Below are 18410 nucleotides of genomic sequence, written 5' to 3'. Positions count from 1 at the left end.
GAAAGACGAAGCTGAAAGTGAAGACGGGCTCCTGCCCTCCCATGGCCAAAGCCCAAGCGAAGGCTCTGAAAACAGAGAAGGCAGTGAGTGCTGAGCGGCGTCCACAATCAAGCACGAAAGAAGATCCCTTAGTCACCCACCTCCCAGCCCAAGACCCCGAGGCTCTTGAAGTGGCTCAAAAACCTTCTCAAGAGCATTTCCAGGAGCAACAAGGCTGACCAGTGTGCTGTCAGCACGTGTCCCCTGACCACTGAGTCAGCCCTGAAGAGACAGGCGACAAGTCAGGTGTGCCCGATGGGATGGCAAGGCCAACAGGCACCAGAGCAAAGAGGCTGTGAAGAAATTCTGTGACACTGATGACGTCAACGTCAGTCCTGATGGAGAGAGGAAGGTGTGTGTGAGGCTGGCTCCTGATTCGGATGCTCTGGATGTTAAAACCAGAATCATTTCGACTGAGTCCATCTGCTAATTCTAAGTACAGTTCTCATCACACAAGTCTTTTTTGGCTAAATATTTACTAAATATTTTCCTCCTTCTGAATATACTCTAAATGGAACTGATTGCACAATTTCTTCCTTAGACTGGTGTCTCAGTTAGGGCTTCTCCTGCTGCAGGAAAACACCACAACCAAAAGCAACTCGGGGAGAGGAGGTTTGTGTTAGCTTGCATGTCCCGATCAGTCCATCACAAAAAGAAGTCAGGGCAGGAACTTAAGGCAGGAACCTGGAGGAAAAACCTGACCAGAGACCACAGAGGAGTGCTGCTTACTGGCTTGCTCCCCAAGGATTGCTCTGCCTGTTTCCTTACTACATCCAGCACCAACAGCCCATGAGTGGCACTCAGGCTTACCTACAGGCCAATCTTTGTGGGTATTTTCTCATGGTGTTTCCTCTTCCAAATGACTCCAGCTCCTATCAGGTTGACAAAAAACTAATCAGGACATCTGGATATTGTTAGTATCTGAGACATAACTGACTTTGTACTGAATGGTTCTGTGTCAACTTGCCCCAAACTAGAGTCATCAGAGGAAGGGGTCTCAGCTGAGGAAAAGCTCCATGAGATCCAGCTGTAAGGCATTTTCTCATTTAGTGATCAATGGGGGAGGGCCCAGCCCATGGTGAGTGCTGCCATCCCTGGGCTGCTGGTCCTGGGTTCTATATAAGAAAGCAGGTCGAGCAAACCATGGGAAACAAGTCAGTAAGCAGCACCCCTCCATGGCCTCTGCATCAGCACCTGCCTCCAGGATCCTGCCATGTTTGAATTCCTGTCCTGACTTCATTCAGTGGTCAATAGCAATGCTGAAGTGAAAGCCTAATAAGCCCTTTCCCTACCAACTTACTTTTTGGTCATGGTGTTTCATCGCAGCAATAGAAACCCTAAGACAGATTTGTACTGTTACTTTGCTGAATTAAATTAGTTCTAACAGCTTTTGTGTAATCTTTATGAGATTTTGTATATAAGATCTTATAATTGGCAAATACATGCTTTGGCTTCTTCTTTTTCTATGGCTCCCATAGGCTCATAGGGAGTGGCACTATTAGGAGGTGTGGCCTTGTTGGAGTAGGTGTGGCCTTGTTGAAAGAAGTGTGTCACTGGGGGGCAGGCTTTGACATTTCAGAAGCCCAAGCCAGTCCCAGTGTGTCTCTCTTCCTGATGTCTATGGATCAGGATGTAGACTTCTGAGCTACTTCTCCAGCACCATGTCTGCCTGCATGCTGCCATTCCTGCCATGGCGATAATGGACTAAACCTCTGAACTAACTGTAAGCTAGCCCCAGCTGAATGTTTCCCTTTAGCCAGGAGTGGTGGTACACACCTTTAATTCCCAGCCCTCAGGACGCAGAGGCAGGCAGAACTCTACGAGTTCAAGGCTAGCCTGGTTTACAGAGTAAGTTCTAGGACAGCTAGAGCTACACAGAGAAACCCTGTCTGGAAAAACAAAAAACAAAAAGAAAAAAAAAAAACAACAAAAAACCCCCCATCAAGTAATAGTTGAAACTATCCTAATCTGGTACAATTTATATCTGCAATGTCCAATAAATCCATTAGCCACATGTGGCTTTTAAATTGACTTTAATCTAGAGCTGTAGAGATGGCTCAGCACTGGCTGCCCTTCCAGAGAACCCAGGTTCTATTCCCAGCACCCACATGGCTGCCAGCACTCTGCAAGAGAATGTTTTGATGATGGGGAGATTCTGTATGGTAGCCACTTTTCATACTTGGCTATTGAGTACTTGAAATACGGAAATTGTGACTGGAGACTACGTTTTAAGTTTAAGTTAAATTAGATTTACATCTGTGTTAACATTCTCTTGCAGAGTGTACCCTGAAAGACGTCATACCAAGTGCCTCTTTTCAAATTACAATTAGGGTGCACCTATGAATAATGCATTTGTGCACGCGCATGTGGTGTGGGGAAAGGAAGAGGAGGGATGCGAATGGACACCACGAGGCGAACTTTACTACAGTAGAAACACATCAGGCAGCAAAGAAGAGTCAGAAACAAAGCCTGCCGTGTGCTGAAGCCTGCAGTCCCAACGACTCAGGAGGCTGAGGCAAGAGGATCGCACACTCAAAGCCGCCCTGGAAAGCTTAGTAAGACCCTGCCTCACAATGAAAAGTAGAGAAAAGGGTTAGGGATACAGCTTAATGGTAGAATGTGAGAAGTCTGAAGTTCAATCCCCAGTGGCAAAAGAGGAAAAAAAAAACAAAACCAGAATCAAAAATGAGCTGGAGCTGGGCATGGTGGTGTATCCCTGTAATCCCCAAATTTGGGGAGCTAAGGCAAAAGGATTATGTGTTTGAGGCCAGCCTGGAGTTTATTGCAAACCCCTGGCCAAATTTGTAATACACAACACGATCACAAACAACAAAAACAAAATCAAGAATGACACTATTGGAAATTAGAAAAAATGAAACAGAATTATGAACTATTTATGAATCTGTGTTAGGTCTTGTTTATCTTTACAACCTAAGGAGTTAGCTGGCTTATTCCTCGGACTGTCTGAAATTGTTCTGTAAACATCAGGGTAGAATGATATTATAGGCATTTTGGAGATGGTTAACAATTCTAGACAGACGTCACCGGTGGATGAGAAGAAGTTAACAACGTATGACAATAAAACAGAAGCCTCTCTAGAAGGCTTAGATTTAACCAGTGTGCAGGCATCCTAACTGAAGAAAGGTAAACTGAGGGTTCCATGATAAACACATGGAGTTCTCTGATCGCTTCAGAGATAACAATCTGAGACACAGCAAATGGAAATGTAAGCATCTTTCAGTAACCCAGAAATAGCAGGATTCAAGGTACATTTACACGTTAAAAAAAATGAGCTGCCCCCTTTAAAGCACATGCCTTTCATCCCAGCCCTTGAAAGGCAGAGAAGCAGGTGGATCTCTGTGAGTCTGAGGCCAGCCTGGTCTCCATAGTGAGTTCCAGGACAAGGCTACTTAGTGAGACTCTGCCCCAAAACAAAACAAAATGAGAAACAACAAGAAGCAAAAGGACACAAGCTGATAGCTAGCACTTACCAAACCTAAGCTCTGGGGAGATTAGCAGTGACTACCACGCATGTGTCATTCTCATACACAAAACTCATTTTGATCCCACACCACTTCCATTACTCATTCTGGAATATCGGGACCAGAGACCTCACGGAGATTACTTGACACATCGTGAGCTCAGGTTTATCAACAACTGCTAAATAGCAGAGCCTTTATGGTGCCAAGGTGCTATTAAAGTATCCAAAATTGCCGGGCGGTGGTGGCGCACGCCTTTAATCCCAGCACTCGGGAGGCAGAGGCAGGCGGATCTCTGTGAGTTCGAGGCCAGCCTGGTCTCCAAAGCGAGTTCCAGGAAAGGCGCAAAGCTACACAGAGAAACCCTGTATCGGAAAAAAAAAAAAAAAAAAAAAAAAAAAGTATCCAAAATTTATTTATTCATTTGATGTGTATGAGTGGTTTGCCTGGGCGTACATATGTGCGCTACATATGTGCCTGGTACCCATGGGTGTCGGAAGAGGATGTTGGATTGCCTGGAATTGGAGTTGCACAGTTGTGAGCCACCATGCGGGTGCTGGGAATTGGATCTGAGTCCTCTGACACAGCAGTAAGTGCTCTTAATCACTGAACCATCTCTCCAGCCCTCTGCACAAGTGTGTTTCTCTGTGGAAATTTCAAATGAAATTCTACCTTTCAATTTCCTCCAAATCCGTAGAGCAATCCAGGAAATTTACTATCTGCTTCTCCAGGTAGCTGTCAATCTTCAGCCATCATTGTGGAGCTGAATATATTTCGTGTCACTGAATGTAAGAACATGGCCTCATAGCTCCCTTCCAACAGCAAGTCTAAGAAAACTCCAATATCTGTAATTAAAAAAATAATAATAATCAGGCCCGCAAGCCAACAGAATGTAAGTGTAAATGACAATCCATTACATAGATATTTTAATATACAAAACGGTATAAACAGAATGCTGGCTATACAGGAATCACTAAGTCTTGAGCAAATCCTTCTCACTCTACCAACATCACCCCTCCTAGAATTACAGGATACCTACAATGACTACGAGCAGCAGAGTGGAGGTCACACAGAAATAGTAGTAGTAGTAGTAGTAGTAATAGTAATAATAATAGGCGTAGTGCCCTTCTTTGGGAAATTCACAGAGATTCCAACGGACACAGAAAAGTTTCCTTTGCTGAGGTCCGACCTTCAATATTCTCCCCCAGGAGGCCAATCCAAACACACAGGATCTCTCGTGACTCCCTCATATTCCCCAGCTCATACCGGCCTCAATACTTTCACAACCCCGATTTTTTTTTCCTGACGAACTCTCTTACCTGTCAGTCCTAAAGGAAGAAAATCAGCTCAAGTCTGTCTCTCGGGAACTTTCCCAGACCACCAGATCTCAGACCACCGAACAACACTGCCCGTCCTGCCCCCTCTCCGTACCCAGGGCCGGCATCCCCGTCCTCACAGCCCCCTCCTGCCCCCTCTCCGTACCCAGGGCCGGCATCCCCGTCCTCACAGCCCCCACCTGAGCTACAGCGCCCCTCCTGCCCCCTCTCCGTACCCAGGGCCGGCATCCCCGTCCTCACAGCCCCCTCCTGCCCCCTCTCCGTACCCAGGGCCGGCACCCCCGTCCTCACAGCCCCCACCTGGGCCACAGCGCCCCTCCTGCGTGCACAGCCGCCGCTCCGCCTCCGTGGAGAAGCCCCTCAGCAGCGCCCGCTCCGGAGTCCACGTCACCCCCGGCATCACTGGACCCAATTCAGGGTCCCGCGAGGGTCCCTCGGGGGAGGAGGAAGCAGACGGAGGAGGGGCCAAGGTCGCCGGCGTCTGGTGGCCACGGGCACCGTCAAGACACCCACAGGACTAGCGTCCCATGTGAAGATACAGCCACACGGGGGCAGCCATGACAGCAGCGCAGAGCATCCTGGGAAAACATCCCACGCTCCTAGGCGACCAATCGGAGACTCGGGTGTGAGCATGCGCACAGAAGAGGATCGCAGCGGGCCTTGTCGGGGCTGTGGGGATGGATGGAGACGGGTCGCCCTCGGTCCTGGGGACTTGGGGGCGTCTCCAGGGGAGACAGAGGTTGGAAGCGGGTTCTGCGTGCAGACACTCCACGGTCTGAGACAAAAGCAAGTCCTTGGAGGTGAACACGCAGCACCTTTTCCCCAAGCAGATAGGCGTAGGCCCTAGAGGTTACGACCCCGTAAGTGGAGCCCATGAGCCCCAGGCTCGAGCTGCCTCGGAGTAGGCTAGCCTTCGGATGACTGAAAGGGCAAGACAGCCAAGCTGGAAGTGCACTCTCAGCACTGAGGAGACTGAGGCAGAAAGATCGCTGCAGTTTGGAGGCCAGCCCGAGCTGCACTGTGAGTTCCAAACTGGCCTCCCCTAAGAGTGTTCCCCTATCTTAAGCGGGCAGTGGCGGGGCGCCTGGAGAGATGGCCCAACCGAGGACCAAGTTCTGTTCGCGGCACCCACATCAGGTGGCTCAGTACCACCCGTCCCTCCAGACGGTTGTCCTCCTCTGGACTTCTAGGCACCAGACATGCAAGTGGTACATCACACCTGCCGGCAAACAGTTATACGCCTAAGATAAACCATTTCTTTAAGAAGCGGGAGGCCATCACATAAACCTGGCAGGGGTCAAGGACCTGGAAAGTTTTGCAGGCCAGTCTGTAGAACCCAAAACACGTCGGTGAAGTGGGAAAAGGGAAAGAAATACATCCTCCTGACAGTGTGGCAGCCGCTGAGCAGAGTTTGCTGTGCGTCTCTCTCTCTCTCTCTCTCTCTCTCTCTCTCTCTCTCTCTCTCTCTCTCTCACTCACTCACTCAAGAGTATGAATGTTTTGTTTGTTTTTCACGAAGCTGCAAAGGTCCCTGCTTCACTGTGGAAAACAACAGCAGCCAATGCAGCTCAAGGTGAAATGAAGACAGTACTGTCCTTCATCTGACATTGTACAACACTTCCCTGTGCTCCCAGGCATTTCTAACGGGAAGAAACATCAAGTCTTTTGACCAAGATCCAAGGATAGCTGGGCGGTGGTGGCACACGCATCTCAGCACTTGGGAGGCAGAGGCAGGCAGATCTCTTGTGAGTTTGAAGCCAGGTTGGTCTACAGAGTGCGTTTGAGGACAGCCAGGGCTACAAAGAGAAACTCTGTCTCGACAAAACAATAAAACAAAGATTAAGGGATAGATCTGGGTGAGTTATAATAGTATATGAGAGAACATAGTTATCCTGAAATAAGTCACTATTTTTTTGGTAGGGTCTCACCACATAACTCTTGCTATGTAAACCAGACTATCCTCAAAGTAACAGAGATCTGCCTGTTGGAATGCTGGGATTAAAGGGTGGTTCCTCATCAAACCCAGCCTCATAACTCCCCGCCCCCTGTTTCCTGGAACTCACTCTGTAGCCCAGACTGGCCTTGAACTCACAGAGATCCTCCTGCCTCTGCTTTCCTAATGCTGGGATTAAAGGTGTGTGCCACCTCCGCCTGGCATTTTTTTAAAATTTATTTATTTTATGTATATGAGTACACCTTTATTTCAGAAGAGGGCATCAGATTCCACTATAGATGGTTGTGAGCCTCCTTGTGGTTGCTGGGAGTTGAACTCAGGACCTCTGGAAGAGCAGCCAGTGCTCTAAACCACTGAGCCATCTCTCCAGCCTGCCTCATAACTTTTTTTTTTTTTAAGATTTATTTATTTATTATGTATACATTGTTCTGTCTGTACGTATCCCCACAGGCCAGAAGAGGGCACTAGATCTCATCACAGATGGTTGTGAGCCACCATGTGGTTGCTGGGAATTGAACTCAGGACCTTTGGAAGAGCGAGCAGTGCTCTTAACCTCTGAGCCATCTCTCCAGCCCCTGCTTCATAACTTTTAACCATAGATAATCTCATGAATTCTGCACACCAGGGCTTAGCCTCTAGTCTAGGGTCTTACAAAAAATATGTACATTATGTTTATCTGTATCCACTGGGGAGTTGGGGACTTTCTTCAGTAGCACTGTTGAGAATAGTTCTTATTTATCCATTGGTATTGCTAAAAGTTATTTCAAGTCTTCTCTAATTTAAGACACCCATGCTATCGCAGGTTACTTCCCACTTTTATTTGGGGATGGAAGTGGGAGGTGCCATGTTCACTCCTCATGGACTTCACATGTTTCTCATATGCCTCTTCACTGTTAATTCGTCCAGCTGTAGAGGGTCACTCATCTTTACCAGCCAACCATCTTCCTGACAAGATCTGTGGACAAGCCCTGGATTTTCTTGGAGCGCTTCATTGGCGTCTGTCACCTCTCCTGACAGGAGAGTGGACGTCATTGGCAGCCTTCCCCCATTCCAAAGCACCAAACTCAGCTCTTTATTTTTTGTCCCACCTTGAGGCAGCCGATATAGTAAACAACATCTCCCAAAGTTTCGTGCGCAGCATTGCTGACTCCCACTGGTCCAGGACCACTCTCCTTTGATGTCTGTTCATGTTTCTGTGAATTGATGAACTGACAACATGGCAGATGTTGTCCTTCCTCTTTTACTGCTGAGATAAAAATGAAGCTCCGGGAGCATGGACTAGGACTGGGCATGGCCCCTGCAGCCTGACGCCTGAAGTGGGAAATGCCATTCCAGACCCAGGAGGCAGCTCAGGCCAGCAGTTAACCACGAGATAGCCTTGGAAGAAATAACCACTGTGTGTGTGTGTGTGTGTGTGTGTGTGTGTGTGTGTGTGTGTGTGTGTGTGTGTGTAGGGGGGGTTGTAGTGGTGGTATTGGGGAATGTCAGGAGGAATTTAATCCTTCTTTTTAATTAATTAACTGGCTCTAATTTTTTAATGATATATAATTCATACCTCACCCCACTTCTCAGAACCCAGAGTTCTCCAGACTGCTGAATGAAGCAGGCAAGCATAGGTGGTAGTTTGGCAACCTGGGACTCCACTTGGTTTGGACTATGCACACAAACCTCTGCTAACAATGTGCTTGAAATCTGAGACATTTACCCACACATACAATACAAGTGTCAGCTCCTCTCCAAATAATGCACCTATCCTGCACTGAGATGCATGTATACCCTCTCTGAACTATAGAATAAGTTTCTCCTCCCCTTAACAATCATCAAACATAGACAGAGTCTATTGAAAAGTATTCTCAGTACATATGCCTGAACTGGTTTAGGGTAGATGCACAATAAGGTAAACTTTGTCTTCAAAGTGAACTTTTAGAGAAATCTATTTGCCATCTTATACATACTTATAATTGGGCTTGGATATGATTAAAATCAAATGTATTATAGGATGGGGCATGCACACTAGAGAAATAGTTATATAACTTAATCTGTCAATCAAAGTAGAGGCATTCAAACTATCTCCCTTAGCAACCCAAATCCCCCTTCTCTTGAACCCTATAAAAGAAGTCCCAAACAGTAACTGGAGCCTTTGAGGACCTCCATTCCAGTGGCTCATTGTCAATCCTGACTGGATATTCCTTTCTAATCTGTCCCATCAATTTGCCTTGAATAAAGTTTGTGTTTCTTTGCAAATCTGTGTGAGCCCCTTATTTCAGTCTTGTGAATGAGAGGCCAAGAACCTGGAAACACTGGCCTAGACTGCAGCTGCCACTAACAAAGCCAGGGCTCTCACAGCAAAAGCTGGAAAATTTGAGCAACAAAATGAATAACAACAGTATTGAGCCGTAACACAAAGTACAAAAGAAATATACACAAATCTATACCAGTAAATATAAGTGAACAAATAGAATGTGGGGAGAGGAGACATCTTTCTTACTCAAGAATCTCAAATGTGTTGTGTTACAGTATTCCTCCAGGAGATGGAACTTAATCATACCAGCCCCGTACCTCCAATAGGAGTTAGATTTATAGATTGGCCGCTTCCAGAAGCAAAGTATGAACAAAAGAAAATAACTTCCAGTAGAGAAATGTGGCATGCACTCCCCTATAAAGAATTTGAGACTAGCTAGCAGGACATACTGGTAACAGATCCCTCTTGGAATGCTGGAATAGGGAGAGCATGCCACTGCTGTGTGTTCTCCATTCCCACCACACCATACACACATAATTTCAGTCTAAGCATAAAGAGAACATCACAGAGACTCAAATTCAAGGATTTCTTCCTCCTCCTCTTCTTTCTTTATTCTTCTCCTCCTCCTCTCTTCTTCCTTCTTCCTTTTTTCTTCTTCCTCCTTCCTTCTTCCTTCTTTCTTCTTTTCCTTCTTCCTTCTTCTTTATTCTCCTTTTCTCTTCTTCCTTCTTCCTCCTTTCTTCTTCCTTTCTTCTTTCTTCCTCCTTCCTTCTTCCTCCTCCTCCTTTTTCTTCCTTCTCATTTCTTCCTCCTCCTCCTTTTTTTTTCTTCTTCCTCCTCTTCCCCCCTCCTTCTTCTTCGTGGTAGAGCACTAGAGAACTCTGGGTTTAGTCTCCAGCAACATGGTACTATGCATTAGATCCTGAACATTGGTGGGAAAATATGAGATCCAAATGAAGGCTGAAGTTTAGTTAATAGTAAATGTGCCAATGCTTTTATTTTATTTTTTGAGATAGGGTTTATGTAGCTCAAGCTGGCTTTGAATTTGCAGTGTAGCCAAGGATGACCTTGGAATCTGGATAGCTCTGCCTCCACCTCCAAGGTTTAGCTCATGGTCTTGATAAGTATACTAAAGTTTTATAACTTCATGTTTAGAGTGGAGCTGGGGTTGGGCAGTGGTGGCACCCGCCTTTAATCCTAGCACTTGGGATGCAGAGGCAGGTGGATCTCTGTTTGAAACCCGCCTGGTCTACAGATCGAGTTCCAGAACAGCCAGAGCTGTTACACAGAGAAACCCTGTCTCAAACAACAACTACAATAAAAACCAAAACAAGCAAACTAACAAAAATAAAACAAAAGAGTGGGGTTGGGGAGATGGCTCAGTGGTTAAGATCACTGGCTGCTCTTGCAGAGGACCTGGGCTGAGTTCCAGCACCCACATAGTGGCTCACAACTGCCTGTAACTCCAGTTCTAGGGGATCTGATGCCCTCTTCTGACTCTCTTGGGCACACGTGGTACACAGACATTCATGCACACAAAATATCTATACACATAAAGTAAAATTTTAAAAAGATGCTAAGGATAGAGGAGAAATGGTAAATGGGGTTTGGTTACTATTACAGCTTTTGTGAGTACTATGAAATAAAAAGTGTATTAAAAAATAGAATTCCTGCCAGGCAGTGGTGGTGCATGCTTTTAATCCCAGCACTTGGGATGCAGAGGCAGGTGGATCACTGAGTTCGTAGTCAGCCTGGTCTACAGAGTGAGTTCCAAGATGGCCAGGGCTATGCAGAGAAACTTTGTCTTGAAAAAAACAAAACAAAAGCAGAATTCCTGATCATAATAGCATGTCACCAGGACTCCAGGCTGGTCTACAGCTAGCACCTGCCACATAGCATGTACTCAATGTAAAAGCCAGATCTCTTTATAATTAAAGTCCTTGTAGAAATTGCATAGTGCTTCATGAAGCATGCACACCATATTTATTTAACTATTTCTTTTTTAGTGGGCTTCCCAAGAATATTAATTGTACTGCCCCTATAGACAGAATATACTGTGGGGGGAAAAGACTTGATCTTTTGAAATGGTGCCTACCAGTCAGTGGTTGATTAGTGTTTCTATATGAAAAGAATAATTTTGATCACATGAATTGATCATATCAATATTGTTTGCACTGTGTTGACTTGATAAGATGGTGTGGTGATACACAACTACTCTAAACTTGGCAGTGAGATTGTAGATCCTCTAAGGCCACTGCTTAGTGTGATGTGTGTCAGGTCAACAGCAACTAGGAAATATGGAGACCTGGGAACTTAGAAAACCAGGTGCCTCAAAGTCCCTGAGAGTTCCCACTTCAACTATCCCAGCTCTCTTAGATTCCACTTGACTCTGTGTTCTAACCTGCAGTTTGAAATTTATGGCCATAGACCCAATCCCAATTTATGACAGTGACCGGCTCCAAAGAAAATGTGAGTCAGAACAAGTCATTTTGGAAGACCTTTGAAACTTGACCTCGCCACTCCTTCCTTAGTGACGAGTTTGTCTAGCTGGACCCTAGAAGATTCATAGATGGATTCTCCCCTGAGCTTTGGCTATTAGAGCTCAGAGCAAGGTCAGCCACAGGGAAGGGCATCAGCTGGGACCTGAGTGTGCACTGCTTTACCTGGCACTGCCTATTGTGATGTCATGGAATCTCAGTCTGGAGACAGAAACTCTGTAGTGGAGAGGGACATAGGCTTGAGAAATGTCCCTAATATGGGGGCTCGCTTTCCCACTGCTGACACATCTCAGCCTTATGCTACTTGGTTTCTTGGTTTGTGGAATATGGGTGTTGTTTTCTAGGTATCAGAGCCAGACAAAGGTGGCAGCCAAGACAGAGGTACGTGATAGCCACTCTCTCTGGAAACTCCCTCTCTCCATGCTGAAACCCTATAGGTTTGTCTAAATGCCCATCCTCTGGGCCTTAGGAAGAACCGGATGGAGGGGAGAGGGGGGTTGAGACAGCATTGATAGATGGCTTCCTCTTTCATTTTTCCTTCCTTGTTTTGGTTTTCTGAGACAAGGTTCCTCTGTGTATCCCTGGCTTTCCTGACTCACTCTGTATACTAAGCTGGCCTTGAACTCACAGAGATCTGTCTGCCTCTGCCTCCCAAGTGCTGGAATTGAGGGCATGAGTCACCACTGCCCACCTTGCCTTTCTCTTAATTCACTTCAAGAAGCCTTAGGATGGGCATGGTGCAGGAGTATCTCTCTGAGTTCCAGGTCAGCCTGGTCTACACAGTGTGTTCCAGGACAGCCAGGACTACACAGGGAGAATCTGTCTCAAAAAACCAAGAAGAGGAGGAAGAGGAAAGAAGAAAGAAGCAGGAGGAGGAAGAGGAGGAAGAGGAGGAGGAGGAAGAGAAGGAAGAGGAGAAGAAGAAAAGGAAGTAGTAGTAATGGTAGCTTTAGGATCTATTATCAAATAGACACTGAGGCAGAATGTACTAGATACTGAGAAAGTGCTGTCTAGGAGCTCGAGCTAAAGTGAGACATTCAGATGACATAACTTTGGGGAAAAGAATGTGGTAAGGGTGCTGTGGGTATTGTCCATCACAGGATGGGAGGCAGACAGGAGAGTGAGTTTGTTTTATAAAGAAAGATTTATAATCATATGATGAGACAAAGAAAATCAAGTGACACTTTGCTGTGGGATTTTTATTTCCAGCAGGAGAAGAATTGTTTGAGTTCATGGTGCACGTGTTTAACGTTAGTTGGTCAGCCTCTTCTGAGTTTTCGATCATGTGAGCAAATCATGAGTGACTGGCTCCCCCACAGTCCTGCCATCTTGCCCAGACTTGGCACATCTACCTCTTATTTTAGTGATTCCAGTGAGTGGTTGGTATCGCATTGTGATTTCCTGTGCAACCCCATAACTAAACACTGAGCAATGTCTCAGGTTTATTAGCCATTTGGAAATTCTCTCTTGTAAACTGCCTATTCAAGTCATTTGTGCAGTGCAGTGTGTGTGTGTGTGTGTGTGTGTGTGTGTGTGTGTGTTAGGTGTGTGTTAGTAAGGATCAAATTCAGGTCATTACTCATGCTAGGCAAAGCACTCTACCACTGAGCTACATCTTGGGTCCATTTTTTTCCTTTTTTTTTTTTTTTTTTTTTTTTTGAGACAGGGTTTCTCTGTGTAGTTTTGTGCCTTTTCTGGAACTCACTCTGTAGCCCAGGCTGGCCTCGAACTCTCAGAGATCCGCCTGCCTCTGTCTCCCATGTGCTGGGATTAAAGGCATGTGCCACCACCGCCCGGCTTTCCTTGATTTTTTTTTTAAGGATAATTTCAGGCAAATCAAAGGCACACAGAATTGGTAAATGAGCCTAGTCTGAACAAGGCACTACATTCAATCCTTAGTATGAGAAAAAAAAAATTAAAGTTGGTCTGGTGAATCTTCATAGACCTGTCAATCATTTTGAAGCAAATCAGAAATAATTTCATGGTAAATGTTTTAGTATGTATATTTTGAGATAATGCCCCACTCCACAAAAAAAAAAAAAAGAAAAACAGGTTAATCACAGTATCATTATTACACCTAAAAATATAACAATAAAATTGGAATAATTCCTTAACAACTCAAATATCCACCAGCATTTTAATTCCAATAGTCACGCAGTCACTTAATAGCATAAATTAATATTTAGCCAAACTCAATATTGAATGTTGAGATTGAACAATATGTTTCTGTATTCTAATCTACAGAGTCTCTCTTTTCTTTTATTAGTTTCATCCATGTACTGGATAAAAGGGTCATCTCTAGATTTTGCAATCAACATTTTGTTGATCAAATACCCATGCTGTGTAGCCATACACATATAGGCAACACTAATTGCACTTAGTGGGTTATAAAAGAGAAAAGCATGAAGTTGGGAGGTGTATATGTTGTAGGGTATGTATGGGGAAAGTTGGAGTGGGGAGGGGTAGGTATGATTATATTTTATTGTACAGATGTCTAAAATATTCTGAAATTAGGAAAAATTATAATGCCCCCTCCATGTTCTCAGTTCACACACTGCTGCCTCTGGTACTTCATGTGAGTGAGTTGACGTTTATCCAGAACTCCTGCAGAAATGCATTTGCCAGGGGAGCAGGCTTGGAAAGTGCGACCTTCAAGCGGGTTTAATGCCATTCTTTCTAGACTGAGTAAGGTCTCACAGGCATGGCTCCTCACTCTCTGAGGACTGGGTTTGCTGTCACAGGAGTCAGGACCCCTTTTGTCTTCCACATACATCCACTTGCTCCTCTGCCTCTGTCTGCTGTGAGTTGAAGCTACGCAAAGACCTCAAGTGAAGCTAAGGACATACTAGCTCTAGGATCTTAGACATCCTCACGTGAAGGGAAGGACATGCTAGCACTAGGCTCTTAGACATCCAGAACCATGAAGCCAACTAAACCTCTCTCCCTCATAAATGAGCTGATCACAAGTATTCTATTTCAGCAGCTCAACATGAACTAGAACCATGAGGAAGTTGGTTCTAAGATTTATCAGAATTTGTTTTCTGGTAGGAAAAGGTGACATAGTTCACAGGTAATGATAATCATCAGGAGGCAAAAATGTGTGATTTGGCATGGCATTTTATTTTGATCTATCATCATCATCATCATCATCATCATCATCCATGTTTCTAACATCTATATCTATCTTATCTATATTATCTATCTATCTATCTATCTATCTATCTATCTATCTATCTATCTATCTATCTATCTATCTATCATCTATATCTATCTATTTACTTATTTTATTGCTAAGGATCAAATCCAGAGTCTTGTGCTCTCTGCAAGCAGTCCACCACTGAACTACATCCACAGGCCTGGTATAATATTATAATTTCTTTTTTATTTTTTTGTTTTTCGAGACAGGGTTTTCCTGTGTAGCCCTGGCTACCCTGGAATTCACTTTGCAGACAAGGTTGGCCTGAACTCACAGAGATCCACTTGCCTCTGCCTCCCAAGTGCTGGGATAAAAGATGTGCACTACCACCACCCCTTGTAAATACCATTTTATACAAATGATGCTGAAACCTAAGAATACAACAGATCTTTTCATATTGAGCTGCTTAGAGAACCCTGCTAAGTGTATCACTTTGACTTTATTCTCCTGTAGGAATATTCTCTAAATTATGTCATGTGTAAATAACAACAGTTTTATTACCTCTTTTCCAACTTTATGTCTTGGTTCTCCTTGCCTTCATTTATGATTATGACTTAAGGTACAATATTCAGGAGGAATGTGTTGTGGGCATCTGTTTCTTTATTAAGTCAAGGACATTTTTCAGTAATTCACCAGTTATGTATAATGTTTTCTGTGGTTTTTCAAATATTCTTTCCCAAGTTAAGGAAGTTTTAGCAAGAATTGGTGTTAATTTAAAAAAATCGTCTAATATTTTAAATTAAATCTCTTTATACTGTGTGCTAAATATTAACTAATTTTCCTGCCTCTATTTAGATGATCATATGTTTTTTCTTGTTTGTTCAGTCAATATACTGAGTTGCATGAGAATGTAAGATAATAAACCAGCTGTGAATTTCTAGGATACGTATAACACATTTGTATGTTGGTCCCAATACTTTAATTAGATTCATTAGATTCAGTTTGCTGATATTTTGTTTGGGATTAATGCATCTATGCATAAATATATTGACTGGTCAGGTCTTAATTAGATTTTAGAATGATGATTGTTCCAACTTCCTCAATTAAAAATCGAAGCAAATCCGAATTTCCATCTCATTAATGTAAGAGATGCCCTCAATACTCATGGAATTGCAAGGGTTTTTGGAGTTCTGTACTAAGAATCTGGAATAAAGACCAGGTTGTTCTTTATCACACACACACACACACACACACACACACACACACACACACACACACATATACATTCCACACACACACATAACACATGCACACACATACCACACACACACAACACACACACACACAGACACACACACACACACACACACACACACACACACCACACATATACATTCCACACACACACATAACACATGCACACACATACCACACACACACAACACACACACAGAGACACACACATACACACACACCAAACACACACACACACACACACACACACACACACACACACACACACACACACACACACACACACCAAAGAGGATATACTAAGGTTAAGAAATAGGCTCTCATAGCTCCTCTGAAATTCATAGACAAACTTGAGTAAGAGTTAATATCATTGTCCCAAGCCCAAACTCTGCAGGACAGGACAGGCTAGAAAAATGGGTACACTTTTGTGTGCTTCAGCCTGTGGAAGGATTCTTTCCTCTTCAGGGAGTTCTGGCCTCTGCTCTTAAAGCCTTCAGCTGATTGGGTGATGCCCACTCACAGTATGGAAGGCAATCTGCTTTAAAGTGTACTGATTTTAAATGTTAATCATATGTAAAATTACTGTCAAAGAAATGTTCTAGACTAATATATGGCCAAACAACTGGGCTCCATAGCCTAGCCAAGTCGGCATAAATTAACCATTACACTCCTTTCTCTTGCTTAGATTTATTATTATTATTATTTTTAAAAGGGGTGTGTGTGTGTATAAAATCATGTGTTTGTGTAATTGTGAGTGTGAGCATGAGCACAGGTGCCAGCAGAAGTCAGAGGTGCTGGATCCCCCTGGAGCTGGAGTTACAGGGGATTGTGAGCCGTGTGATATGGATGCTAGGAATCAAACTTGGGTCCTCTGCAAGAGCAGAATGTGCTGTTGTTAACCGCTGAACCATCTCCCCAAGCCTAATCCTTCTCCTCTTTTTTATCTGGAAAGAGTTTCATAACTTAAATAGTTCTTACATTTAGGTTTTCACTCCATCTCCAGTTTGTTTTTAAATATGATATGAAGTAAAAGGCCCAACTTCAATTCTTTACATGTGGTTATCCAGTTGCATCAGCACCACTGGTTGAAGCTTATTCTTTTTGCATTGAATGGTCATAGTGCCTATGTAGAGAGTCAGATGACTTTTAATATTAGATTCCTTAGATCCTATAGGTCTATTTTTTAAATAATTTTTGGGTTGTTTTTAGAGACAAGGTTTCTCTATGTAACAGTCCTGGCAGTCCTGGAACTCACTTTGTAGACCAGGCTGGCTTCAAACTCACAGAGATCCGCTTGCCTCTGCCTCCCGATTGCTGGGATTAAAGGCATGTGCCACCACCACCCTACTCTATAGGTCTATTCTTAAACCAGCACCACAACTATTTTTGAGTACTGTGGTTTTGTACACTGTTTCTCTTTTTCTTTTTCAAAGCAGGGTTTCTCTGTGTAGCCCTGGCTGTCCTAAAACTCACTCTGTAGACCAGGCTGATCTCAAACTCATAAAGATCCACCTGTCTCTGCCTCCTGAGTGCTGGGATTAAAAGTGTGTGCCACCACCACCCAGCTCTGTACAAAGTTTTAAAATCAGAAAGTATGGGTCTTCTGACTCTTGTTCTTTTTTTTTAGCTATATATTTATTTATTTACTTACTTAACTTACTTACTATGCATACAATGTTCTGTCTACATGTATACCTGCTATTTATTATTTATTTATTTATTTATTTATTTATTTATTTATTTATTTATTTATTTATTTATTTATTTATTTATTATGCATACAATGTTCTGTCTGCATGTATCCCTGCCTGCCAAAAGAGGGCACCAGATCTCTTAATAGATGGTTGTCAGCTACCATGTGGTTGCTGAGAACTGAACTCAGGACCTCTCTAAGAGCAGCCAGTGCTCTTAACCACTGAGCCATCCCTCCAGCCCTGACTGTTCTTTTTCAAGGTTGTTTTGGCTCCTGAAGGATCTCTGTAATTCCAATGGGATTTTTAGGACAGGGTTTTCATTTATGCAAAAAAGGTCAGTGGGGTTTGGGTAGGGATTACACAGCATCCCTAAAGAATCTATAGATTGTATTAGTAATGCCATTTTACCATCAAACCTTCCGATCATGAACAAAGGATGTCTTATTTACTATTTACTCTCTACAACAGTGTTTTGTAGTTTTTCCATCTCATGATGTAGCCACCTCCCAAACACCCCATCTACTAATACATTACCTTGGGGGTTAGGATTTCAACATATCACGTTGGGGGATAACATTGGACCCAATGTATGTCAGGGAATTTCCCAGGTATTTCTACTTTGTTGAGTGTCTTAAAAAACAAACAAACCTCATGAGTACATGTTTGGTTTTTCTGCACCACTGCTATGACCATGGCAATCCCCACTTTGTGTTATTAGTATGGAATAGTGTCTTGACCGACCATTGTGCTATGTTGAAACAGTCCTGCATTATTTAA

The 18410-nt window shown here is 43.8% G+C and overlaps 2 protein-coding genes across 4 annotated transcripts in view; one reads left to right on the top strand and one right to left on the bottom strand.

The window, feature by feature from the left end:
- Nucleotides 1-3917: 3917 nt before the first annotated feature.
- The window catches only part of LOC121824979 (tetratricopeptide repeat protein 27-like), a 48436-nt gene continuing 33943 nt past the window's right edge, over nucleotides 3918-18410 (bottom strand). For all 3 annotated transcript variants that reach the window (XM_076558765.1, XM_076558767.1, XM_076558772.1), the window contains one exon: nucleotides 3918-4363. The gene's annotated coding sequence lies outside the window, so the exon portion shown is untranslated. The remainder of the gene's footprint in view (nucleotides 4364-18410) is intronic.
- The window catches only part of LOC107402193 (uncharacterized), a 28055-nt gene continuing 21399 nt past the window's right edge, over nucleotides 11755-18410 (top strand). Inside the window, exon 1 of the mRNA XM_076558753.1 lies at nucleotides 11755-11930. Within this exon, the coding sequence (XP_076414868.1) occupies nucleotides 11796-11930 (135 nt within the window). The 5' untranslated portion in view covers nucleotides 11755-11795. The remainder of the gene's footprint in view (nucleotides 11931-18410) is intronic.

This window comes from Peromyscus maniculatus, chromosome 22 (genome assembly GCF_049852395.1).
Source record: "Peromyscus maniculatus bairdii isolate BWxNUB_F1_BW_parent chromosome 22, HU_Pman_BW_mat_3.1, whole genome shotgun sequence".
In the NCBI taxonomy this organism is placed as follows: domain Eukaryota; kingdom Metazoa; phylum Chordata; class Mammalia; order Rodentia; family Cricetidae; genus Peromyscus; species Peromyscus maniculatus.
The sequence above is the reverse complement of the archived record's forward strand: the minus strand, read 5'-3'. Positions and strand labels throughout refer to the sequence as shown.